Source organism: Xenopus laevis, chromosome 4S, assembly GCF_017654675.1.
Source record: "Xenopus laevis strain J_2021 chromosome 4S, Xenopus_laevis_v10.1, whole genome shotgun sequence".
Taxonomy (NCBI): Eukaryota; Metazoa; Chordata; class Amphibia; order Anura; family Pipidae; genus Xenopus; species Xenopus laevis.
This window is the reverse complement of record NC_054378.1, coordinates 91,072,823-91,099,625: the sequence shown is the minus strand read 5'-3', so window position 1 is coordinate 91,099,625 and position 26,803 is coordinate 91,072,823. Positions and strand designations below refer to the sequence as shown.

At 41.3% G+C, this 26,803-nt stretch overlaps 1 protein-coding gene across 1 annotated transcript in view; it reads left to right on the top strand.

Moving 5' to 3' along the window:
• The first annotated feature begins 6,851 nt into the window (after positions 1–6,851).
• wdr47.S (WD repeat domain 47 S homeolog) overlaps positions 6,852–26,803 on the top strand; it is a 36,082-nt gene continuing 16,130 nt past the window's right edge. The window contains exons 1-5 of the mRNA XM_018261098.2: positions 6,852–7,145; positions 13,386–13,552; positions 15,883–15,966; positions 22,956–23,040; positions 24,714–25,516. Coding sequence (XP_018116587.1) covers positions 13,395–13,552; positions 15,883–15,966; positions 22,956–23,040; positions 24,714–25,516 — 1,130 coding nt within the window. The 5' untranslated portion in view covers positions 6,852–7,145; positions 13,386–13,394. The remainder of the gene's footprint in view (positions 7,146–13,385; positions 13,553–15,882; positions 15,967–22,955; positions 23,041–24,713; positions 25,517–26,803) is intronic.

The window sequence follows — 26,803 nt, the reverse complement described above, 5'->3', positions numbered from 1 at the left end:
AGTACACAGCCTTGAGAAAACCTTCTAGACGTCGGTCAGAAGAGTCCTCTAATGCTGCGGCATCTGTGACTGGTAGTGTAGTCGATTTAGACAATCTGGAGACAGGGGCATCTACTGCATTGACCACTTGTCCACCAATTCCTTAGGAAAGGGATAGGACTTGGAGAATTTTCGAGTGGCTTGAAATTTTCTTTCAGGATAGTTCCACTCCTCTTGTATAATATCCAGCAATTGTTCATGTGAAGGAAAACAGAGAGAAGATTTGTGTTTTCTCTTAAACAGGCTGGAGGATTGAGACCGTGGATCTTGCGACTGAGATACCTTTAAAACCTCAGTAACGCCCTTAATGATATGTTCTATGTCATGTTGAACATCATGGCCCTTAGACTCATCTTCAAGCAGTTCTTCGTCTTCAGACGATACATCGGAGAGGGGGAGTTCGCCTTCTGAATGAGAGGAATCCCCCCCATGCAGAGAATCCTCAGAGGGAGAAAGGGCCCCCGAGTGGGCTCTGGATAATTCAAGTCTCTTGCGTTTTCCGCTGGGACGTTGATCTAGCTTGGCCAGGGCCCGGCCCAAATTATCTGCAATAGAGGGAAGATTCTGAAGAGAGGCCAGAGACTGTGTGAGTTGAAGGGCCCATAGGGGAGCCGGGGGCTCTGAAGAGGTACCGGCCATGTTTTCTTGTGGAGTGTCTTCTCCAGAAGGAGGGCTCGACATAGCAGTTGTGGAAGTAGTGGTACCTCCTGGTACAGGGACAGCGGGGGCTCCCTTGGCACAAGATCTGCAGAGGGGCTCACCCTGACCCCCTGGGATCTTTAATTGACAATGTTTGCAGGCAAAATAGGTAATTTGGGCTGCAGTTGCTGGTGCTCTCCCCCCCCCCCGCCCTAGGGAATAGTCCCCCTGACTTACCTTCTGCCATAAGCAGGGACTATGGTACCAGCTGAAGGGTTTGTTATTGCTGCAGTATGCTGTGCAATGGGCGACTGCTAGTGCCTCTGGAGAAAGGACTTATAATAATGCCCGTGTGCTGAGGATTGTCAGTTGCCTGTGTGCTGCGAGTGATAGAGCCGCACATAGAGCGTGGAGGAAGCGCGTGAAACCAGCGGCGCTGGAAGGAGGCTTGGAACGCAAGGAACCGCCTCCTCCTATGCACGCTGCAGGATGCGTTCCACAGGAGGCGCGCAGAATGGCGCCGTCAACGGACAATTCCCCTGCAGTGACGAAGGAAGGCAAGATGCGTCTAACTCCCCTGTGAAGCGGTCAAAAGAGCCCTTGAGAGAACCACAGGGAATGAGTGAGTTTAGGGGGGAACCCACGAGGCCATCGCCCAATTGTCAGCGCAGCAGTTAAGGCGGAATGGAGAGGGAGCAGCCCTTGGGGGGGGAGAGCAACCGTGAGGGAATAGATGAAAGAGAATCTACTCACATATAGCCGCACTGCAGGCCCTCTGCTCTCCCTCCACGGAGCGCAGGCATGCCTATGCGAGTCGTGTTTAGCCAGAAGGCCATGGACTGACTCCTGTGGGCATCCCACGAAGGGGGTTTTACTCAGCAATACCGGTATCCCTGAATGTGGTATTGACCCCAATTCTTCTTAAAAGCTTGGAGCTTGTAGTTGTCCATCCTCCTTGGAAGCAGGACACTTACAAACTGATTGGTTTGACTACAGTCCGGGGTTAAGCCACAGTACCTGGCACGCCCCCTTTTTTCATTAACATAAGTGTCCTGCCTCCTGGAGGGTGGAGCTTAACCCCATAGTCCCTGTGTCCCCCTTGAGACAACAGAGAAAGTCAGGTTAATTCAATCAAATACTTAAATGGGTGGTTCACCTTTAAGATAACATTTTAACATTTTTTTTTAACATTTTAGTATGTTATAGAATGGCTAATTCTTAGCAACTTTTCAACTGACTTTCATTTTTTCTTTTCAATAGCTTTTGAATCAGTTTCCTGTTTCTTCTCTTTTTCCAGCTTTCGAATGGTAGTCTCCGACCACATTTAAAAACAAATGCTTTTTAAGGCTACAAATATATTTTTATTCCTATTTTCTCATCTTTCTATTCAGGCCCTTTCCTATTTATATCCCAGTCTATTATTCAAATCAGTGCATGGTTGCTAGCGTAATTTGGACCCTAGCCACCAGATTGCAGAAATTGCAAATTGGAGAGCTGCTGAATTTAAACCTAAATAACCTGGAAACATCAAATAATAAAAAATTAAAACCAATCTCAGAATTTCACTCTCTGTACTTTACTAAATATTTTTTTAAAGGTGAACAATTCCCTTAAAAGGAGCAGGTAGGTGATTTAAAAATACAATTGTAACCTTTTTAAAACCAACCTGGATTATAAACATGAAAATAGCCATGGCTTTTATTTATTTATTTTTTTTGCTGCAATTTTTGTATTAAGCAGTAGGTGGAACCCCTGTGCTTTCAGTTTAGACTCTGCATTAAAAGTTCAAACCTCCTGTAGTTCATAATGGCATTACAGACGTTATATAGTGAATAATGTACCACACACTGTAAACTATAAGGATAGTATAATTCACAGAGGTGACCTATATCCTAATATTTTATAACAGGGGGCACACTATTTATTAGTGAGTGAGTTATGTGACAGAAATTGCATCATTAAGCACTAATTATAATTATAATTATATTACTAAGCACTGTTTATATAGTGGATAATGTACCCCCTACTGTAATTTATAAAGATATTATAAGTCACCAAGGAGTTATGTGACCTTTTATACAGGTCACATAACTCCGAGGTGACTTCTGATATCTTTATAAATTTCTAGTAGGGGGTACATTATGCATTATAATCTACATTTTGTGGGGGGTCAGAGTCACAATTCCGGACGTGACGGCGTCAAATTTGGAAGTCAGAACGCGCCATTTATAAGGATATAATTTACAGTCTGGTCCCATAGGAAATATATATATATATATATATATATATATATATATATATATATATATATATATATATATATATATATATATATATATATATATATGCAATGGAGGGCTAGGGCACACACATAAGGAGTTACACACCTGGGTGCAATACAGGAATACAATATCCACTCGAGAAGAATGCTGCTGCACACCAGGATTAATCGTGAAAAAAGTTAGTACTTTATTTGATCAACGTTTCGGTCCTCACCATGGACCTTTATCAAGATGCATCAACAGACAAGTGAAAATAATTTATAGACTCGCCCACCAGACACCCACCACCAAACCATGCCCCTGTTGCAGGTGTGTGAATTAATCATTAAGTGAACCTTCAATCAACTGGCATGTGATTTCCAAAAAAAATTTTTGGTGGTCTGTAAGAAAATACAAAATGCACAATACTGTATAAATATTTTGAAATGCTGTATACAAAACTTATAAAAATATTAAAAAACATATAAAACGTCATATAAATGTTAAAAAACAATCGCGGTGACAATAAATATCTATTTAAAGAGGCCTACAACAACAGACATATATTGCATAATAGCTTATATATCAACTATTTCTATCTGTTATCAAGAAAAGGAGTGAAAGAGTAGTATTCATTTAATCCTTGTGGGGCCACAGTATCCAATGTTTTTATCCAATAAACTTCTTTTTGTAAAAACATTTGATCCCAGTCACCTCCCTTGCTCGGTTCAGATACTGAATCGATACCCATAAATCTCAAAGTAGGCAATCTATGGCCTTTCAACAAAAAGTGTTTAGATAGGGGAAGGTCTGAATTACCTGACTCAAATGCTCTTTTGATAGAGGACCTATGATTTCCCATTCTTTCTCTTAGAGTATTTAGAGAGAGTTTTACCAACATATGTTAAACCACAAGGACATGTTATAATGTAAATGACATGTGTGGTTGTACAAGTGATCCGATGTTTTATATGAAACTCTTTACCAGAATGGGGATGGCAAAAAGATTTACCTGATGTCATATTTCTACATGTGGTGCAACCTGCGCATTTATAGCAGCCCTTCTTGAGTGTATTCAAAACACTATTATTTGATTCATAACACTTAACTGGATCTGTCTTCATTAATAGATCCCTCAAGTTAGGGCCCCGCTTAAAACCCCACATTGGTCTCCCTGTCAGGGACTTGGACAACTTTTTATCGCTCTGTATAGTTGGCCAGTGTTTGTTCACGATGGTTTTAATTATGGTTGAACCTGAAGTATAACGTGAAGTCAAAATAAAGCGATTTTGTGTAGTAGAATCATTTTTACTAGGCTGGGCACCATCTCGATTTATATATTCGCGTGCTTGGGACAAAGATCTAGATAAAACAGAGTGGTCATAACCCCTCTGTTTAAAGCGTTCAAAGGTTTCTTGCAATTGGATTTCACATGTATCACAATCAGAATTATTCCGCATGGTACGGAGAAATTGTGAAAATGGGACAGATGCCTTAGCACTGGGTGGATGAAAACTAGTTGAATACAACAAGGTATTTCTATCAGTAGGCTTACGATATAATCTAAAGCCCAGTCCTCTATCCCTTCTGTATATTTCTACATCAAGAAATTGGATTTGTTGTGTACTATGTGCAGGGTCGCCAACAGAAATCGCAGGGCCCCATACGAAAAGATTTCCTGGGCCCCCTGGGCTGCACCCACCACAAGCCCCACCTACAGGTCCGCCCTCCCACCCCACAGGTCCACCACACACTAAAACACAAAAAAAAAACAAAAAAAACTTTGGTGGCTATTGTTCCCACATGTCAATAAAAAAATAAAAAAATATTGGTGGTCAGGGCCCCCCCATTAAAAAAAACATTTGTGGTCAGGACCCCTCCATTAAAAAATATTGGTGGCTAGAACCCCACATGGGCAAAAAACAATTGGTGGCCAGGGCCCCCCCACTTGTAAGAAAATTGGTGGTCAGGGCCCCCCTTAAACATCCATGTAAAAAAAACTTGCCCCCCCCAGAAGTTTAAAAAAAATTTGGTGCCCAGGGCCCACCACACAACAGGGACCACAAAGGGTTACCTTTAGGGGGGCCCTGCCATGTTACACTTACTTCATTAGTGTGGCCCACCTGCTGTCAGTGAGCTGCCAACTACAGAAGGGAGGAGGGGAGCACAGGTGGCTGCATCTTCTTCCAGTGACAGCATTTTCTTCCCTTATTGGTCACAGAATTTCAAGTCCTGGTAAAGCTGCATGGTGATTGGGTGAGCTGGAGGAGAAGTTCAAACCTCAGATATCCAATCCCATAGAAGCTCAACCGAGACTTAAACTCAGTGACCAATAAGGGGAAGTAATGGACAGAAGATACCTCCCCTTGTGCTCCCGCACTGCCTTCCCAAAGTCAGCAGGGGGGCCCTGCTAATCAAGAAAGTGCGGCATGGCCGGCCCCTCTTACCCTCGGGGCCCCCTACAACTCTCCCCCCTGTCCCCCCCTGATGGCTGCCCTGACTATGTGTGACTGTCAATCTAACGGGACACGTAAGCTTATTAAGGTTTTCAACCATATTCATCAATTCAGATTCATCCCCTCGCCACACTATCAGTATTTCATCTATAAAGCGTTTATGCATTAAAAGAGAATCACTGTATTTGGTCACAATATTCTGCTGTTCGTAGTGGGCCATGTAGCAATTGGCATAGGCCGGAGCCATCGAAGCAACGATTGATGTGCCTGTTTTCTGTAAATAATACTGTTTTTCGAACCGAAAATAATTGAATTTCAAAGTGAATTCCAATAACTGGCATATAAAATCAATGGGAGGACCATCATAAACAGCAGAATTTAGTAACGCCCAACGTACTGCTTCAATACCCTCCTGATGAGGGATTATGGTATACAAACTGCAAACGTCAAGCGTAGCTAAAACAATAGGCTCATCTGGTAAAACCAAATCAGATAAGATTTTTAGTAAATGTTGTGTATCTTTTAACAGGGCAGTGACTGTACTGTGTCTTGTAGATAATAATCCAGGTAAAGACCAATAGGATGCAACAAACCCCCCCTAGAGGAGACTATAGGTCTACCAGGGGGGTTGTTTATATCCTTATGAACCTTTGGATCCAGTTAAGTGTTATGAATCAAATAATAGTGTTTTGAATACACTTAAGAAGGGCTGCTATAAATGCGCAGGTTGCACCACATGTAGAAATATGACATCAGGTAAATCTTTTCGCCATCCCCATTCTGGTAAAGAGTTTCATATAAAACATCGGATCACTTGTACAACCACACATGTCATTTACATTATAACATGTCCTTTCACAGAAAGGGGTGTGGTCAAAAAATTGCTGCACTACGTGCGGGAAAAATTTTTTTGTCCCTCTTTTTACTTCCAAAATGTTGGGAGGTATGGTGTCATGGTATCATATATATATATATATATAGTTACAGGATATTTATGTCTCTAAGTCACGAAGTTTCCGAAAAAAAGAAAGATGGCTGCTGTGAACTCAGCAGGAGAGGACCTGCACGGAGGGATACATTTTTGCATGTAGGGGTTGACTTCACTTTTAAGGCTTCTCCTATTCATATACCAGTTTTTTATTTAAATCAGTGCATGGTTGTTAGGGTCCAAATTACCCTAGCAACCATGCACTGATTTGAATAAGAAACTTGTATATGAATATGAGTGGGCCTTAATAGAAAGACGAGTAATAAAAAGTAGTTCTAACAATAAATGTGTAGCCTTACAGAGGGCAGAAATTTCAAACTGGAGAGCTGCAGAATAAAAACCTAAATGACAAAAAAAAGCATAGATGATAAAAAATCAAAACCAGTTGCAAATTGTCTCAGAATAACGCTCTCTACATCATACGAAAAGTTACTTACAAAGTGAACAATCCCTTAACCCGCGTTTGACAGGGACGACTTTCAAGCAGGCAGTTCCGTAGCCAGGCGCAATTGCTGGGTCCTCAAACAGCTGCTTCCGATTGGCTGCCTGCGGATCCGCTTGACAACCGCAAAGACACAGAGAGAGACTGAGAAAAAGCGGCGCGGCCCAAGGAGCGACATTGTGAGCTGGCTGTAAGGAGAGGAAAGGCGCTTTCACAGTGGAAGTCATCGGGTATTTTGCCCGACAACACAAACGGAGAACACGGAGCGGGTGGAGCCTGACGGGGCACTGGAGCGCCGGACTAACGGGGAAGGGAGTCAGGTACTGAGGGAGAGAGGGCGGCTGGATGTGCGTGTGTGGGGTGGTGTCTCTCACAAGTGTTCTGTGGGTATCCTTCCACTGGCATCACATACACATCCTATCCAATAAATACACTCGGTGACAAGCACGCACCGCCTCATTGCACTACACTTCCCAATTGCACTACACTTCCCAATTAACTACACTTCCCAATTGCACTACATTTCCCAATTGCACTACACTTCCCAATTGCACTACACTTCCCAATTGCACTACACTTCCCAATTAACTACACTTCCCAATTGCACTACATTTCCCAATTGCACTACACTTCCCAGCAGCCTGTCTTGCTGCATAATTCGCTGGAAATGTTGGGAGTGTTGGGACATACATGTAGCATACTCAGTGGCAGTAAAGAAGCCAATGGGCCTCACAGCAAAACCATTCTTCTATGAGAATGAGACAATTGAGTCTGTAAAAGAACATTGAAATTGCTTATTAGTTAGTGCCCCACCGGCCTCCTAGCAGTGTCACTACTATGTTTCTTTTATAAGGTTTTTTTACTTGGGGGTGCCAAAAGTTAGGCACCCCTAAGTGATTGTATTTACTTACTTGAAACCAGGGCCACCATCAGGGGTGCACAGGGGGTACGAGTGTAGTGAGCCTGAAGGGGGGCCCAGCAGTGCTGAACTTTTGAAAGAGCCGGGCCCCCGTTGACATTGCCAAAGCCGTGCCGCCTCCTTCCGAAGTCCTGAATGTGGAAGTGCTGAAAAGCGGAAGTTTTGAATGCGAAAATGCCGAACAGTCAAAGTCCCGAAGCAGCGAAAAGACCTGAAGTCACGAAAACACCCGTAGTTGAAGTCCTGAAGTGGCAAAAAGACCCAAAGTCAAGAAAGGAGGCGAATTTGAAGTCCTGAAGCCACAAGTTCAATTCCTTTGTGTGTGTTTTTTTTTTTTTTTTTTAATCCCCTGTTCACCAATGTATTATTTTAATACTCTATAGGCCCCTGTCACCAATGTTTTTTTTAAAAAAAAATATTCTTTGGGGGCCCCAATATTTTTTTTTAAATTGTAAGGGGAGGCCTTGGCGCTAATGTTCTTTTTTTAACTTATAGGGGGGCCCTGGTCACCAATAGCATCTTTTAACTTGTGTGTGGGAGGGGTTACCTTTTTTTAGCATTGATGTCTGAGTAGTCTTTTAACTGTGATGTAGAGTGGGCGGGACTCGGATGTGGGGGCGGGGCCCTGAAACTTTTGTTGTACAGTGCCCTGTGATTTCTAATGGGGGCCTGCCTGAAACCCTGGGCCAGTGCACCTATCAGCAGAAAACTGCACCAGCCTGGGGTTATTCCAGTGAGCACCACGGAGCGATTGACTTCTTCTTTCTTCAGATTTCCCAGGGCAGACTCATGCGCAGTAGAATGAAATAGCTGACTTTTTAGTTAAAGTTCAGCTTTTCGATCTACTGCCTCGAGAATAAAGAAGCAGCCAGAAGACAATCCCTCCGTGGTTTTCACTGAAATAACCCCGAGCCGGGGCAGTTTTCTGCTGATAGAAGCACCGGCCCAGGGTGTCGGGTAAGTAAATACTCTTGGCACCCCCAAGTAGAAAATGCCTTTCCTTCTCCTTTAAGTTAAATTTTAGCATTCTATAGAATGGCTGATTCTAAGCAACTTTTCAATTGACCTTCATTTTTTCTGTATAGTTTTTAATTATTTGCCACCTTCTTCTAAAGTTCTTCTAATGACTCTTTCCAGCTTTGAAATGGGGGGGGCACTGACCCCTTCTAAAAAATACATTTATTGTTACTGGTACCTTTTATTATTTATATTTCTATTCAGATCCTCTCTTATACACATTCCAGTGTCTCATTCAAATCAGTGCGTCGTTACTAGGGTAATTTGGACCTTAGCAATCAGATTTCTGAAACTGTAAACTAGAGATCTGCAGAATAAAACTATAAATAAAAAAAACACAATAATGAAAATGAATTGCATTTTGTCTCAGAATATCATTCTCTCCATCATACTAATGTTAATTTAAAGTTTAACAACCTCTTAAATGCAATGCAGTGCTGACCAAACATTATACTGTATATATATATTGTGTGTATCTCAAAATATTCAGGGACTTTACGTTGTAGCACTATGTGTCAATGTTAGAGTGATGGGATAGCATCAAGAAGGCTGAGTTAGACCGTTTTACAATGCAATTAAACTTAGGTTTGAGCACAAATAAAGGCATTCCTTAATGGATTCCATTATATTCTCCCTGGTTGTACTCATAAGTGTTCTGAGTTGATTTTTACTCCATATGCGTTTCATTGCATTTGTTTACATGCAGTATCTTCTTGCTCATTCAGCTATCAATAGAATAGAGGGTTGCATTGGGAATGGAAAAAACATACTCCGTTGCGATAAAGGAGAACTAAAACCTAACTAAAGAAGTAGCTAGAAATGTTTTACATTATGTTTTGTGCTTTTGTACCAGCCCAAGGCAACCACAGCCCTTTAGCAGTAAAGATTTGTGCCTCCAAAGATGCCCTAGTAGCTCCCCATCTTCTTTTCTGCTGATTCACTGCACATGCTCTGTGCTGCAGTCACTTACTGAGCTTAGGGACCCACTCACAATATACAGTACACATAGAATAGAAATGTCACAATATAAGGCTAATTAGTAATTAATACAGATAATTACTACATGGCAGTACAAAACCAGTGCAATTAGCATCAGAATTTAATAATCAGCCCTGTAGCATCAGCTTATATTACAGACCAACATTATTTTCTGCTTGATAATTTGTAATGACCCCTAAGCTTAGCTTCTCAACAGCTGTTCAGAGCCCACTGAGCATGTGAGTGTTGCAGACACTTTCCAAGATGGTGACCCCCTGTGACAAGTTTGAAGTCCTGGATCATTGCTGCTGATCATTGCTGCTGTTGGCAAGCTGAAACTTAAGGCTGCTACAATAAGTTCAGTATATAAAATATGGCATTTTTAGCCACATTCATTTTTAGGGTTTACTTCTCCTTTAAAAAAAATTTTTTACCCACAATATATGCATTTTTTGCTCTCAGCTTGAAACACAGAAACAAACGCCTGTGTGTAAGAGCCATAAGAGCCTACAATTCACCCATTCAAATAACACACCTGAACATTCTCTAGCACATTCCAGTTCTACAAGCTAAGTGTTTGCTTAAAATTTTAAAGGAAGGTCAACTGATAGGTGGAAACATAGTAACTATTCCAGGGTCCTTTGCTTAAAAATTTACCGTATGCACTGTAATGATTTAAACAACTTATTTGTGAATTGTTTCCCCGTAAGAACTAGTTAAGTCAAGATATAAACAATAATGTTGTAGTTCAACTTAAAATTAACTTTTAGGGGCACATTTACAAAGCTCGAGTGAAGGATTCGAATTAAAAAAACTTCGAATTTCGAAGTGTTTTTTTGGCTACTTCGACCATCGAATGGGCTACTTCGACTTCGAATCGAACGATTCGAACTAAAAATCGTTCGACTATTCGACCATTCGATAATCGAAGTACTGTCTCTTTAAGAAAAACTTCGACCCCCTACTTCGGCAGCTAAAAGCTACCGAAGTCAATGTTAGCCTATGAGGAAGGTCCCCATAGGCTTGCCTGCGTTTTTTTGATCGAAGGATCGTTGTATTAAAATCCTTCGAATCGTTCGATTCGAAGGATTTAATCGTTCGATCGAACGAATAATCCTTCGATCGTTCGATCGTAGGATTAGCGCTAAATCGTTCGACTTCGATATTCGAAGTCGAACGATTTTAGTTCCTAGTCGAATATCGAGGGTTAATTAACCCTCGATATTCGACCCTTAGTAAATCTGCCCCTTAGTGTGATGTGGACAGTGATATTCTGAGACAGTTCTGAGATCGTTTGTTCAGCAGCTGTCCCAGTTGGAATAACAGCTATTTGGTTGCTAGGGTCCAATTTACCCTAGAAACAAGGCAAGGGGTTGAATGTGAGAGTGGAAGATGAATATGAAAAAATAGAGAAACGTATCAAAAATTAACAATACCTGCCCAGAGTAAATTATTCAAAAACCATGAAAAAAAAGACCAGAGCAGACTAATTTAAAAGTTGCTAAGAATAGGACATTATAGATCATACTAGAAGTTAAGTTAAAAGTGAGGTAGCCATTTAAGAACTAGAATATTGTCTCTTTACCATTACAGTAATAGGTCCTTGTACAGGAATGGGATCCGTTATCTGGAAGCCCATTATCTCTAAACCCATTATCCAGAAAGTTCCGAATTACGGAAAGGCTGTCTCCCATTGACTCCAATATAATCAAATAATTCAGATTTTCAAAAATTATTTCCCTTTTCTCTGTAAAAATTAAACAGTACCTTATACTTGATCCAAACTAAATATCATTAATCCTTATTGGAAGCAAAACCAGCCTTTTGGGTTTAATTAATATTTACATGATTTTCTAGTACACTTAAGGCATGAAGATCCAAATTACAGAAAGATCTGTTATCTGTAAAATCCCAAGTCCCGAGCATTCATAAAACAATTGTGTATCTTTTAGTAGAAATACTCCCCCCCCCCCCCCCCTTATCTTTCATTAAATGGTCCAATACCAGGTGGAAGATCCAGTCTCTCTCAATTATTTATGGTACCACCTGCTAATTGGCTGTTTCTCCCGCCTGTAACCTAGTGTCGGCCTCTGAACAAATGCAAAATTTAGATTTTTTTTCATTTAGTTCTCCATTGCTTCTAATAACTACAGTTTGTGCAGCAGAGGAAATATACTCCCAGTAACTTCTCAAACGTCAAAAGCAAGATGACTGCACAACTGACTTCTCAAGAGTTTTTCAATAGTTACAAAAAATATTTACAGATATTTAAAATGCAGTCATATGAGATCTCATAAACAAATAGGCTCACAGCTTGCTCATGCTGTGTCCTCAAAGGAAAAAAAAATCATCTTTTGCCTGTAATGCCGATGAAATATTTTAACCAGTTTAAACAAAATTTTTGTGACTTATTAATCTTACACACAGTTAAAACCCTTCCTTTGCCCTATCTACATCATGTTTGCATTCATTTCACCTGGTAGTACCAGACAGGCTGGAGAAAACATAAGGCCAGTGGCACACATGGGCGATTGTTTTCTTCACCCAAGAATCCCAAAATTTGTAGGATCCCACAAAATCTGATCCCCCTATAACTAGTATATCAGTCGGCGCGGATAGTTGGGGTCATTTATCAACACTGGGCAAATTTGCCCATGGGCAGTAACCCATGGCAACCAATCAAATTGCTGCATTTGTTGTTCTACTTGCAGCTGGCTTTAAAAAGCTAATCACTGATTGGCTGTTATGGGTAACTGGCCATGGGCGAATTTGTCCAGTGTTGATAAATGAGCCCCAGTGTGTGTTCAGTTCTTGCAACTAATTTTTTTATGTGAACAATTGTGTGGCACATTTGGTGTGGTGGGGTTGCTTACCGTTGCTCAACAGCAGTCATCATAATTTGTATGTTACAGCCTTCAAGGTACATAAATATTACCCATGTTCTTCTGTTGATAATGTTCCAAACTAGAGAGGAGAAAATGTAGCCTTGAAGGGTATTGCTGGTGAGGAAGAGGAGTGCATCAGGAGCTCTGTTGATGCCTAATGGTGGCATTCATTGGGCAAAAAAATATCTCTTTATAAAATACAGTATGAAGTAAACTCAGTACAGTAATTCAATATACATTGAAAAAAATGATTTCAACTATCTTCTGGTATAATAAAACACTAGGCAAGCTTTCAGTTCTCCAGATTGTCTAACCTCAACACCCATACCTTCTTGTGCTTCAAAAGGGGTAATCCCAACTTTTATCGCAAGATGCTTTAGACACTGCACACCCCATCAAACGTTTCGGTACCCAAATGGTCCTTCCTCAGTCTAAGGGCCATTCCTTGTACCTGCACCTCTGCACAATTTATATTTTTCAATCAATAACCTCAACACCCACCATCCAAAGCTGCTGAAGGAATTATGGGATTTTGCTAGAGACCCATAAAAATGATGATGTAGTCTGGATTTTCACTGTATAACTGCTCTCTTGCCTTTTATGTAGTCAAAACACACTAGGAGTTTTGCTTACAAATTATATTTACCCAACTCCATATGGGATCACTTAGAGCATCTGAATGGTAATCTGTTTATATTACCTATTAACTGTTTCTGGAGACTTTTTGATTTAATAACTTTTCTTTCATTGTTGATTTTTAGACCACTGCAATGACAGCTGAGGAAACGATTAATGTGAAAGAGGTGGAGATTACGAAGTTAATTTTAGACTTCTTGAATGCCAAAAAGCTGCACATTAGCATGCTTGCTCTTGAAAAAGAGAGTGGGGTGATAAATGGACTGTACTCTGATGACATGCTATTTCTCAGGTATATCTATAGTTAAATGAACAGTGGTTATTATTTAATATTTGCATCACTGCAATATCCTATAGCTGCCAATCAACCTTTGTCTTTGATAACTTAAAATAAACACTTTTTCAGGTAGAAAAATTAAACCTGATTGGCCGACTGCAGTGGGCAGATTTGCTCAGTGTTTGGCATGTTTTTTCTCCTCAACATGTTACAATCAATATTTGAGGTTGACTGTGCCCTTAGAGAAAGAAAGAATTGCTGTAATTTTAACACAATCACTTCATTTCAGGGGCTCTAAACTAATCGGACAAATTAAATATACTGAAAATAAAATGTTCATTTCTAATACTTTGTTGAAAACCATTTGCTGGCAATGACAGCCTGAAGTCTTGGACTCGTGGACATCACCAGATTCGGGGTTTCCTCCTTTTTAATGCTCTGCCAGGCCTTTACTGCAGCGGCTTTCAGTTGCTGTTTGTTTGTGGGCCTGTCTGAAGTTTAGTCTTCAACAAGTGAAATGCAGCTCAATTGGGTTCAGATCAGGTGACTGACTTGGCCATTCAAGAATATTCCACTTCTTTGCTTTAATAAACTCCTGGGTTGCTTTGGCTGTATGTTTTGGGTCATTGTCCATCTGTATTATGAAACGCCTCCCAATCAGTTTGACTGCATTTAGCTAGATTTGAGCAGACTGTATAGGTCCCCATAGACGCAACGATTCTTCTTTGGTGAACGACTGATTTCAGTGCAGTCCAACCAATCCGTCAAATTATCGTGCGGTTAGTGGGATTACGATTTTTCGGCCAACATCTGTCAGAAAATTGATCGGCCAGGTTTAAAAATCTTTATCAGTCCCTGTGCAATCTATCTATGTTTGCAGGGCCAAGCAGGCAACTACTGAAATGGTCTTTTTGGTTGATGGACATCGTACATTTAAACAGTCATTTCGAGATAATCGTGGTCTCATGATAACGATTGGATTTTTTAAAAATCTTTACATCTATGGCCAGTTTATGTCTCTGAACACCTCAGAATTCATTTGGCTGCTTCTGTCCTGTGTCACATCATGGATAAACACTAGTGTCCCAGTGCCACTGGCAGCCATGCACGCCCAAGTGATCACACTGCCTCCGCCATGTTTTATAGATGATGTAGAATGCTTTGAATCATGAGCTGTTCCACGCCTTCTCCATACTTTTTTCTTGCCATCATTCTGCCATCATTAGAGATTTATTTTGGTTTCATCTCTCCAAATAATGTTTTTCCAGAACTGTGCTGTGCTAGATTTTTTTTTTTGATTTTTTAGCAAAGTCCAATCTAGCCTTTCTATTCTTGATGCTTATGAGTGGCTTGCACCTTGCAGTGCACCCTCTGTATTTACTTTCATACAGTCTTCTCAGTTTTTTAGAGAAAGTGACCACCAAGAAGCTGAAGTAAATAGAAAAAGTCCAAAGAAGGATTTATTGCAGCAATTGACCTTTCTGGTAGGCCACAATTGGAAGTACCTGGGAGTTGTACATACAAAGACATTGGAAAAATGATATGCATTTCAATCTATGGACTTTTTCTATTCACTTCAGCTTCTTGGTGGTCACTTTCTCTAAAAAACTTTTTTTATATAAAAATTGTGTTTTTTCTTTTGCAACATTTTATATATATTATAATTTAGGGCTAGGCTTAATACGTTACTCCCCACAGCAGTGGCCCATCCCACATAATTACACTGGAGGGTGTGGTATACTCTTTATATTGTATTTTTTGGTACATTGTGGGTATCACTTGAAAAAGGGCTTTGCCCGAAACATGTAGTGGAATAAAGCTTTTTGCAGGTAATCTGCGAGTGCTGGCTCTATTTTTGATATATAATAATTTACGCCTTACATGAACAAAGGCAGAGCTGAGGGCACGCATAAGGCAGCATTTGGAACCAGTTATATCACACAGAAAGGAATTGCCCACACCTGCCCATGAAATAGCATTTCAGTCAATTGTCCAATTACTTTTGAACCCCTGAAATGAAGTGATTGTGTTAAAAAAAGGCTTTAGTTCCTCACATTTTTATGCAAGCTTTTTGTTCAACCCACTGAATTAAAGCTAATTGTTTCATTTATAATTCATTGTGGTAATGTACAGAACCAAAATTAGAAAAAAGTTCTCTGTCTACATACTTATGGACCTAACTGTGTGTTTGTATAATCAGCTTACCGGTATTATGAAATGTATTTGTGCACAGAGCTAATTACTCTCTCTCTCTCTCTCTCTCTCTCTCTCTCTCTCTCTCTCTCTCTCTCTCTCTCTCTCTCTCTCTCTCTCTCTCTCTCTCTCTCTCTCTCTCTCTCTGGTAGGCAACTGATCTTAGATGGACAATGGGATGAGGTCCTTCAATTTATCCAGCCTCTGGAGTGTATGGAGAAGTTTGACAAAAAAAGGTATTAACACATTCATATTTAAACCTGTTATAGTTATGTGTGACAAAAATACCTTTTCTACACAACTTACCAAGAAGAAGTTCTAGGTGTAGTGACTGCTGCAGATTTTTTTTTGGATATGGGCATAACAATTGCTAAGACACTAAAACATGTTTGCTTTGGAACAGCAGACTGGAAATGGTGTCTGCTGATTGGTTGCTATGCATTACTAGAATATATGCAAACTTTGCACATGTTACTCTATATATCTCAAAAAACATTTGCTTTGCTTGGTTTATACAAGTATGGGACCTGTTATCCAGAATGCTCAGGACCTGGGGTTTTCTAGATAACAGATCTTTCTGTAATTTGCTTCTTCATACTTCAAGTCTACCAGAAGCCAATAGGCTGGTTTTCTTACAATAAGGATTGATTATATATTAGTTTGGATCAAGTACAAGGTGCTGTTTTATTAGTATTACAGATAAAAAAGATTTTTTTTATAATTTGGATTATTTGTATAAAATGTGAGACAGCCTTCTCATAATTGGGAGCTTTCTGGATAATGGGTTTCCAGATAACAGATCCCATACCCGTAGTTAGAATATCTTAATATGCAATGCTTTACCACACAGAAAGTATTGGTATTATTTAGAAGATTTAAAGGAATTGTTCAGTGTAAATATAAAAACTGTGTAAATAGGCTGTGCAAAATAAAAAATGGATCTAATATAGTTATTGTAATGTATAAAGGCTAGAGTGGTAGCCAGAACACTACTTGGTTTACACTGACAGGTTACCCTGGTTACCAAGCAGTAACCAATCAGATACTTGAGGGGGGCCACGTGGGTCATATCTGTTGCTTTTGAATCTGAGCTGAATGCTGAGGATCAATTGCAAACTCACTGAACATTTATGTCCCATGTGGCCCCCCCTGACTAACTCAGAGTTATAGAGCTGAAAAGCAGGAAGTAGTGTTCTGGCTATTATGTTACACATCCAGTCACTCCAGCCTTTATACATTACATTTCCCAAGTCACCATGGCAGCAATTCACCAACATGCGTAATCCCTCCCCTTTAGGTCATTGGACAGGAAAAAACACATCACATAAAGCCCCCTCCTCCTATACCTCCCTCAGTCTTTTTTTTTCCTGTCCCATGGTCGTTGGAGGGAGTGTTTGTAGCTTACCCAGGCAGTGTTCCAAGGTTCAGGGGTTTTCTCTCTCTTTCCCCTCCTTGATGCCTCCTTTCTGCTCCCTATGGGGATCGCCGGGGGAGAAGGGCTTCGGTTGGGGGAGTCAGGAAGAACCTGGTGACTCCCTTCTTCTGTGTCTGTGGTGGCATGATGAGCTGAGGCCAGTTGATGGAGTGCGGCGGGGAAATCCGCTTTGCGTGTCATCAGGAGAGCGCGTAGTCTTAGATGGCGCAGATGCGTTCCAAAGACCGGAAGTCGCGGCCAAATAGCCGGAAGTGCTGGGAATTGACGCTGGTGTATGGACGCTGGCGTACGGACGCTGGCATATGGACGCTGGTGTACAGACACTGGCGTGTTTACGCTGACGTTAGGACGACATCAAAGAGCACCTATAAACACGGACACTGGCGGATTCACGCATGCCTGATACCATTGAAAGTGGAAGCAAGTACACTACAAGCAAAAGTTTTTCTGTAAGCTCCTGTTCTACTATGGTTAGAATATTTGTAGGACTGAAGGTTTCAGTGTTGTGTTTTCTTTCCACAGTCCTGTTACTCATGGAGTCTACTAGCTCTGGGAATCAACACATTCTAAAGGTCCTGGGTAAGCATTCAAGTTTGAAAAAAAAAGAGAGAGGGGATTATGCAGTTGGCTGATGGATTGTTTGTTTGCATTCCAGCCCTCCTGCCTCCAGTGAGCCCCATAAGGATGCTGCAGGTCCAAACAGCCATCAGAATGTCACACCCTTACTGGACAACAGCAAGCTGCTGAAATGCCCCAGTTGGATGCCCTGGTGTCACTGATCAAACAGGCAGTTGTTCAAGGAGTCCAGGAAGCATCTGCAGCCAATCCAGCACCTTTGTCGGTGAGAAGATCGAAGAGGATCCGGGAATCACTCTATGAATCCCTGTCTACGGTATTGGAGGAAGAATTTTATGATCCTGGAGATAGTGTGTCTGAGGAAGGAGAATTAGTTTCGGAGGAAGAAACTACTCCATATATGGCGGCAGTAGACAATCTGATCAAAGCAGTCCGGAAGGCATTGACACTAACTGAGGAAATCCCAAAGGGTTCTTCAGCAGATAAATTTTTACCATCTCTAAAGAAGGCTTCCACATTTCCTTTACATGAGTCAATTAAGGATATGATTCATTCTGAGTGGAAGAATACTGAAAAGAGTGTAGTGATACAGGGGAAGTTCTCTAAGAGATATCCAGTGGAGGAATCCTTTTCTAAACTTTGGGATAATCCACCTAAGGTGGATGCAGTGATTGTTCGGTTGGCAAAAAAGACAACTTTGCCAGTGGAGGATGCAGCGGCCTTCAAGGAGCCTATGGAGAAGAGGCTTGAGTTTAATTTATATCGGCTGGGGCGGCCTGTAGGCCAGCAGTAGCAATAACGTCAACTTCAAGAGCAATGAAGGTTTGTCTGGACAGCTTAGATGAGGCCATTTCATTGAATGTAAGGAGAGAGAATTTGAAATAAATGCTTTCAGATTTAAGATTGGCGGGGGTTTTCTTATCAGAAGCCTCTTTGGATTTAGTGAAACTCTCCGCTAGATCGATGGCACTTTCGGTGGCCTCAAGGAGGGCTCTATGGCTGAAACCATGGATGGCGGATGCGGCATCCAAGTCTAATTTGTGTGACATTCGGCTTTCGAGGGGGACATGTTATTCGGTGAGAAACTGGACTCGATTATCAAAAAAGCATCTGGGGGAAGAGTGTGTTCCTTCCACAAGAAAGAAGATTTAAGTGACAGAGTAGCAGGCCATCTTCCCCTAGTAGAGATTCCTTTTGTGATAGAAAATTTTCGAAGCCCGGCAGATGCTATAGAAGACAATCGAGTTGGAGGTCCTCTCATGGAGAGGGACGTCAGTCCAGTAAGAAGGCCTTCCCCTCAACTTCCAATAAATCACAATGAGATTCAGCAGGCCCAGGAAGTGAGGGTAGGAGCGAGGTTGTTCTTCTTCCAACACACCTGGGTCTCAAAGATCAAGGATTTTTAGGTCTTGAATAAAATCCAGGAGTGTTATCAACTGAAATATTGCAAGATTCCGAGATATAATGTTTTCCGCGTGTCAGCTATTCCAAAGATTGTAGGGGCGGAGTCAATTCTTCAAGATTACCTCCAACAGCTCAGGATGTCGGGAGCAGTAGAGTCAGTACCATCCTCGCAACATCTGTTGGGCTTTTACTCAAAGCTATTTTTAGTGAAGAAAGCATCAGGAGCTTTCAGGCCAGTTCTAGATCTGAGACCCCTCAATCGGTTCATCTTGTGCAGAAGATTCAAGATGGAGTCTCTATGGCAATTCGTCCATAGTCGTGGCTAATAAAGCTCGATCTAAAAGACGCATATTTTCACGTGCCAATTTGCAGATCTCACAGGAAGTTTCTTCGTTTGGAGGTGAGAGATCAACATGTGCAGTTCACCTGTCTCCCCTTTGGCCTTTCAACATCACCAAGAACTTTTTCGAAGGTGTTAGTAACGAATATTGCAGTTTTGAGGGAAGCAGGAATTCTGGCATATCACTACCTAGACCAGGGGTCCCCAACCTTTTTCAACCGTGAGCAACATTCAGATGTTAAAAGAGTTGGGGAGCAACACAAGCAGATAACGGGTTCCTGGGTGGTGCCAAACAAGGGCTGTGATTGGCTATTGATGGCCCTATGCGGACTTGCAGCCTACAGGAGGCTCTGTTTGGCAGTACATCTGGTTTTTATGCAACCAAAACTTGCCTCCAAGCCAGAAATTTAAAAATAAGCTTCTGATTTGAGGCCAGTGAGCGCAACATCCAAGGATTTGGGGAGCAACATGTTGCTCACAAGCTACTGGTTGGGGATCTCTGACCTAGACGATATTCTGTTAGTAGCCGGTTCAACAGAAGAAGCAGCAAGAAACAGAGACAAGGCTGTTCAGATGTTGCAGGACTTCGGTTGGGTTATAAATTGGCAGAAGAGTTGCCTGGTTCCAACCCAAAGTCTAATATTCCTGGGGGCCTAAATAGATACAGTCGGAGATCTGATAAGTCTTCCTCAAGAAAAAATCGAGCAAATACAGTAGAGAGTGTTGTCCTTTGTAGAACAAGTAAAGGTCTCAGTCAAGGACTGCATGTCGCTACTGGGCTTAATGGTGAACCAGATGGTGAAATGGGCAAGGTGGCATCTGAGACCCCTGCAGCAATTCTTGATCAAGTCAGTTGCGTTGAATTCTCTGTGACTTCATCAAGAACTCTGGTTGTCGGAAGTGGTGCGCTCCAGTTTAAGGTGGTGGATGGAATCTGGCCAGAGGCATGCCTCTATTCGAACCCCAGTGGGTGACGGTTATAACAGACGCCTCAGAGCCAGGTTGGGGTGCAGTCATGCCCGGCAGAACGGTGCAGGGGAGTTGGAATCTGCCTGCTCTGCCATCCAATGTTTTGGAGTCAGGACGATAGGTCAAGCACTGTTCACCCTTTCAAAGGAAGTATCCCACAGGTGGGTCAAGATACGCTCAGACAATGCCACTGCAGTGGCTTACATTCACAAACAAGGAGGAACAAGAAGTTCCAGTTTGATGAAGGAGTTGGATCCCATTATGAGTTGGGCAGAACGAAATCTGGCAGGGTTAGTAGCCTTCCATGTGCCAGGGGTTCAGAATTTGCAGGCAGACTATCTGAGCCCAATACATTGGTCCCAGGAGAATGGAGTCTCAGCTCCTTAGTCTTCCGGTGGATAACCCAGAAATTTGGGGTTCCAGAAGTCGACTTAATGGCAACGTATTTGAATCGCAAATGTCAAAAGTTTTTTTCAGAAATCCCTGTCCTTTGGCCAGGGCAGTGGATGCTTTGCTTCAGGATTGTAGCAAGATGTTCTCCTATGTCTTTCCTCCATTTCCCATGATCTGGAGGGTACTGAGGAAAATAGACCAAGAGGGAGCACTAGTGATAGCAGTAATTCCCCATTGGCCCAGGCAGCCTTGGTTCCCGCTGTTGCTTCAGTTGGCGGTGGAGGACCCCTGGAAGCAGAGCAACCAGATGGTCATCAGCGGTAACCTTTGTACGCCATTATAAGTTGGACGTACTGCATTCCCAAGAAGCCATATTTGGGATTTTGGGAAGGTTCTTCAGTCGGTTGTTCACTAAATAAGTGTGATTAAAAGAATTATTGCAGCAGTGTTGTAGTCCCGCCCCTCTTTTCTTGCTTTGGGAGTTCCCATGTTGGTGAATTGCTGCCATGGTGACTTGGGAAAGGTAGAAATTTTTTCTACTTGCCATAATTTCTATTTCCAAGTCACTCTAATGGCAGCATTCACCAACCTCCCGCCCTTCAAGTGCTTGTTACTAAGACTGAGGGAGGTATAGGAGGAGGGGGCTTTATGTGATGTTGCGTTTTTTCCTGTCCAATGACCTAAAGGGGAGGGATTACCCATGTTGGTGAATGCTGCCATTAGACTGACTTGGAAATAGAAATTACGGTAAGTAGAAAAAAATTCTACCTTTTTGCCTAACTATATTAAATACATTTTTTATTTTGCACAGCCTATCTATTTACACCGTTTTTAATTTCACACTGAATCTACACTTTTCCTTTAAGTACCTGCATTATATTTTTTTTCAATAGGCCTAAATATAACATATCCGAGTCTGAAAACCAGAATCTGTTATAAAATATAAAAAAAACTCTGATTATTAAAGGATAAGATTGTTTATGCTAGTACAGCACAGTAATTAGCCAGGAATAGTACTGTACAACCTCTTTCTGCTCCCAATGGGCCTGAACCAACAGAGCACAATCATATGGCTATGAAATGGCTGAATATATTTTACATGAACTGGGAACAAACAATGTAAAATTAACTATATTGTTAAGTAAGCCTGCAGGAGTAAAATCACACTTATTAGTGCTTTAGCATTTGCATCTGTTCCATACCTGTACCCTGCAACTCACAACTGATTAAAAATCCAGCATGAGATACAGAGCACAGCATAGGCAGAAACAAGGCAGCCCTATATTACACTGCTTAATGTAGGTAGCACTGTATTCATGGGGGAAGCACAAGTACCCACACAGATGATAACAGTGGGGCAGGGTGCTGAATGCAAAAATATTCTTTTTGGATCCTTTCTTCCTTTCCAAAAATGGCCCCTGTAGAGTGTGATGGCATTTTAGTTTTCTTCTTAGTTGTAAAACTATACAATTCTGCGACTATAGTTTAGCCAATTGTTCCCGGTGCATCCCCCCCTTGGTTGCCTATGTACTTAACCTTTTCAATTGTAATATGGTGCTGTCACTCCCAGGAACTTATTACAACTTAATAAATCATAATAAAAAGTAGCATAATAATAAAGATTGCCAGCACACAGTTTGCCTTTAAAAATAATTGTTACAAAAAAATGAGTAAGGTCTACAAGCCTTAGAATACTGTTTGTTAGTACAGGTATGGGACCTGTTATCCAGAATGCTCGGCACATGGGGTTTTCCGGATAACTGATCTTTCCGTAATTTGGATCTTCATGCCTTAAGTCTACTAGAAATTAATTTAAACATTAAACAAACCCAATAGGCTGGTTTTGCTTCCAATAAGGATTAATTATATCGTAGTTGGGATCAAGTACAAGATACTGTTTTATTATTACAGAGAAAAAGGAATTCATTTTTAAAAATTTGGATTATTTAGAAAAAATGGAGTCTATTGGAGATATCTGCATAAGGGATCCTATACATGTAGCACAATGCTTGTCTTATTCTCTCGTGCTGTGTTGGATGAAATTGTCAAGTTGCTTATTGCTTTTTTTTCAGGCTTATTTATTAAACATCCTTCATTTCTGAATGCAGGTTTCGCTATATTATTCTGAAACAGAAATTTTTGGAGGCACTTTGTGTCAACAATGCAATGTCAGCAGAGGAGGATCCAAACCATGTAAGATCTGAATTTGTGTGCTAGTTTTGTGGGGTTTTTTTTTTTTTACCTGTGCATTCTTTAGCCAGGCAGAAGTAAATGCTGACTACCAACTGTCAGTTTAAATGAATATCTGGACCTGCTGGCTTTTGCCCTAATCATTTAAAAATTTTTTAGGAATTAGTTTTGTGATCCCTTTATTGGTAAACTAAGACTAATAGACTTGTATGCTTTTAAGATAAGTAGATCTCTCTCGAGCTTTGCCTCAAAAGAGTGAAAGGGTATCCAGATTGCAAAGGAAAGGAGACTGATTAATGCACATTACCTGGTCCCCTGTTTTATTTTTAATTTAGTATCTGGGCAAGTGCATATATTTTCAAAAACAGGGTTTAATGTGACAAAGTTATCATCATCGTCATAAAATTGTTAAAGTAGAAGGAAAGCTACCGAAGCAGTTTATTGCCAATAAATTAGCCACAATAGTGCAAGCTATAACACTATATTTATTCTGCAGAAACTTTACCATACCTGAGTAAATAGCTCTTGAAGCTGTCTCTGTTTGTTTACGATAGCAGCTGCCATATTAGCTTGGTGTGACATCACTTCCTGCCTGAGTAGCTCCCTGCTCACTCATAGCTCTGGGCTCAGATTACAGCTGGAATGGGGGATGGAGGAGGGGAAGGTGAGGGGGAGAGGAGCAAACTGAGCATGCTTGAACCCTAGCCCTGGAGGTTTAAGCTATAAGCAGGAAGTCTGATACAGAAGCCCATGTGTACACAAAAGGAAAGAAATATGTTGTTTCTTTTGACAGAGGACTCAGAGCAGAATTACTTTGAGAGTTTACTGGTGTATTTATATAGACCTTTCTGATAAAGCTCACTTAATTTTAGCCTTTCCTTCTCCTTTAAGTCACCATACCCCATCAAGGTAAATTCCATCCCATTGGGTGCTGGCTTGGAGTGATCTGTCTTCCCTATATAAAGGCTACAACAGGGGAGAATTAATCTTGTAATACCAATTCTTTAGTTTGGAGATCCTTTTCCAAGGAGATTCAGCTATGAAGAGAAGTACCAGCCTGTGAAAAATATGACCAGAGGTAAATAGTTAGGACCATCACATGGGGTTTACCTTGATGTGATATGGTGCCTTGACAGTTTTAGGATATGATGTTATTGATGGAGGCTAGTGATGTGCAGGTCAAGAATTTCTCGACCCGCACCAACTCTAACCTGCCCTGGCCCACTTCTGCCCTCTTTTTATAGAACCGTGCCCGACTGGCCCCGCAGTGACATCACAAAAGGGGCAGGGCGGTGGCAGGCAGAAGTCTATAAATTCCAGGAGTACTAGGTCGCGGGCAGGGAGAGCCAGAGAAGAGCTCGACCTGCACCTGCCTGCGATCCGAAGATTTTGTGCAGGAGTCGGGCCGAACCTGCCTGTCCCGCGGGTTTTCGGATTGGCCCGCACATCACTAATGGGGGCTATAGCCACCTAGGATCAGTTTGTTTGTGTCAGCGCAGATGGTTGCCCGTGCACACATAGTTGCGTAAGCCCCTAATTTCCATCCTTTAATGTTCATAACCTCTGGCATGTGCTATACTATGTAACCTGAACAGTACCCATGTAAAGCTGGAAGTTCTTTATTTTCTGGTAAATTAGTGTTTTTTTTTCTTAATAAATGTCTGCTCTTATTTCAGCTTGAATTTACAATGCAAGAAGCTGTTAAGTGCCTGCACACATTGGAAGGATATTGTTCCTCTAAGGAGGATTACAGCAAGCTGTGTCTACTTCTCACCCTTCCACGGTTAACTAATCATACAGAGTTCAAAGACTGGAACCCCAGCACAGCTCGCGTACACTGTTTTGAGGAGTCATGTGTAATGGTGGCAGAATTTATTCCTGCTGATCGCAAGCTTAGTGAAGCTGGATTTAAAGCTAGTAATAATAGACTATTCCAGCTAATTGTGAAAGGACTTCTGTATGAGTGCTGTGTGGAGTTTTGCCAAAGCAAGGCAACTGGGGAAGAAATCCCTGAGAGTGAGGTACTGTTAGGGATAGATCTTTTATGTGGCAATGGCTGTGATGATCTAGACTTGAGTCTCCTCTCTTGGCTCCAGAATTTGCCCCCTGGTGTTTTCTCCTGTGCTTTTGAGCAGAAGATACTGAACATCCATGTAGATAAGCTAATGAAGCCTAGTAAAGCTGCATATGCAGATCTCCTTACTCCTCTCATCAGCAAGCTTTCCCCGTATCCATCATCCCCCATGAAGCGCCCCCAGTCAGCTGATGCTTACATGTCTCGCTCTTTAAACCCAGCTCTGGATGGCCTAACATGTGGACTAAGTGGCCATGACAAGAGATCAGTAGAACCAGGAAACAAGACATCCCCCATGTCCCACTCCTTTGCAAATTTTCACTATCCCGGTGTGCAGAACCTCAGCCGCAGCCTCATGCTAGAGAGCACTGACTGTCACAGTATATATGAAGAATCATCAGAAAGGTAGGAGTTAAACTAAATACATTTCTTGCTTACATGAAAGGAATAAGACACTATGCAAGATGTATACGTTTTACAATAGAAGGAAATCGGCTTGGGTCGGTAGGTTACAAAAGGAGGGACAATTTATTGGTAGACATGAAACCGTTAAAGGAACAGTAACACCATAAAAGTGTTTGAAAGTATTTAATATATAATATACTGTTACCCTGTGCTTGTAAAAGCTGTGTGTTTGCTTCAGAAAGATTACTATAGTTTCTATAAATAAGCTGCTGTGTAGCCATGGGGGCAGCCATTCAAGCTGGAGAAAAGGCCCAGCATGCATAGCAGATAACTGACAAGCTCTGTAGAATACAATGGTGTTTATCTGTTATCTGCTATGTAACCTGTGCCTCTTCTACTTTTTTCCAGCTTAACTGGCTGCCCCTATGGCTATACAGCAGCTTTGTTTATATAAAGTATAGTAGTCTTACTGAAGCAAATACAGCACTTTTACCAGTGCAGGTCAACACTACATTATATTAGAATTACTTTGATCCACTTTCAGCTTTTGGTGTTACTGTTCCTTTAAGTGCCTTGTTCCCTTACTTTAAATGCTTACATGCTGTAGTTTTGATCCGGTGAACAACTTGTTCCACCTTGGGGCAATGGTTTTCATTTTGAGACCCCCTCTGCTGTATGTTTGGACTAACTGATGAATATGTTCATGAGTTTTTAACTCATGTTTGGCCTATTTAGCATCTGATGAGCGATCCCTACATAAGGACACAAATGTATAATTATGAAACTATCTATGGATCTGCCTGAAATAGACAATGAATGTAAATTGCAAAAGTGCTCAGAGAGGTTCTCTAAATAAGTTTACATCAATAAATTTTTCAGGTTTTTTTAATGTAAAATTTAAAGACAAATCGAGGCACACTGACCTTTTTTTACTAACCCAGGTACAAACACCAGTGCGGTAATTTATACTTCTGTAAGTAGCTTTGGTTGCTCTCGTGCGTTTAAGATAAAGATAGTTAATATATTATGTTATAGGTTAATAGGGAAGTATTCTGTAGCTAAGAGCAGATTTTCACCTGCGTGAGGACCAGCGAGTTTTAGACCAATAGCACTCAAGGAAATTCTGTTCTAAGCTGGAATTATTAATTGCATTTCCAGGCTGAAATTGATGAAACTGTGCACATTTGAAACTATTTATGTATAGCCTCTGAGATCCCACCTTTTAAGTTGTAACCTGCTAAAAATGTAATGTTCACACACCTGCTCGCTCTGACAACACAGATAAAT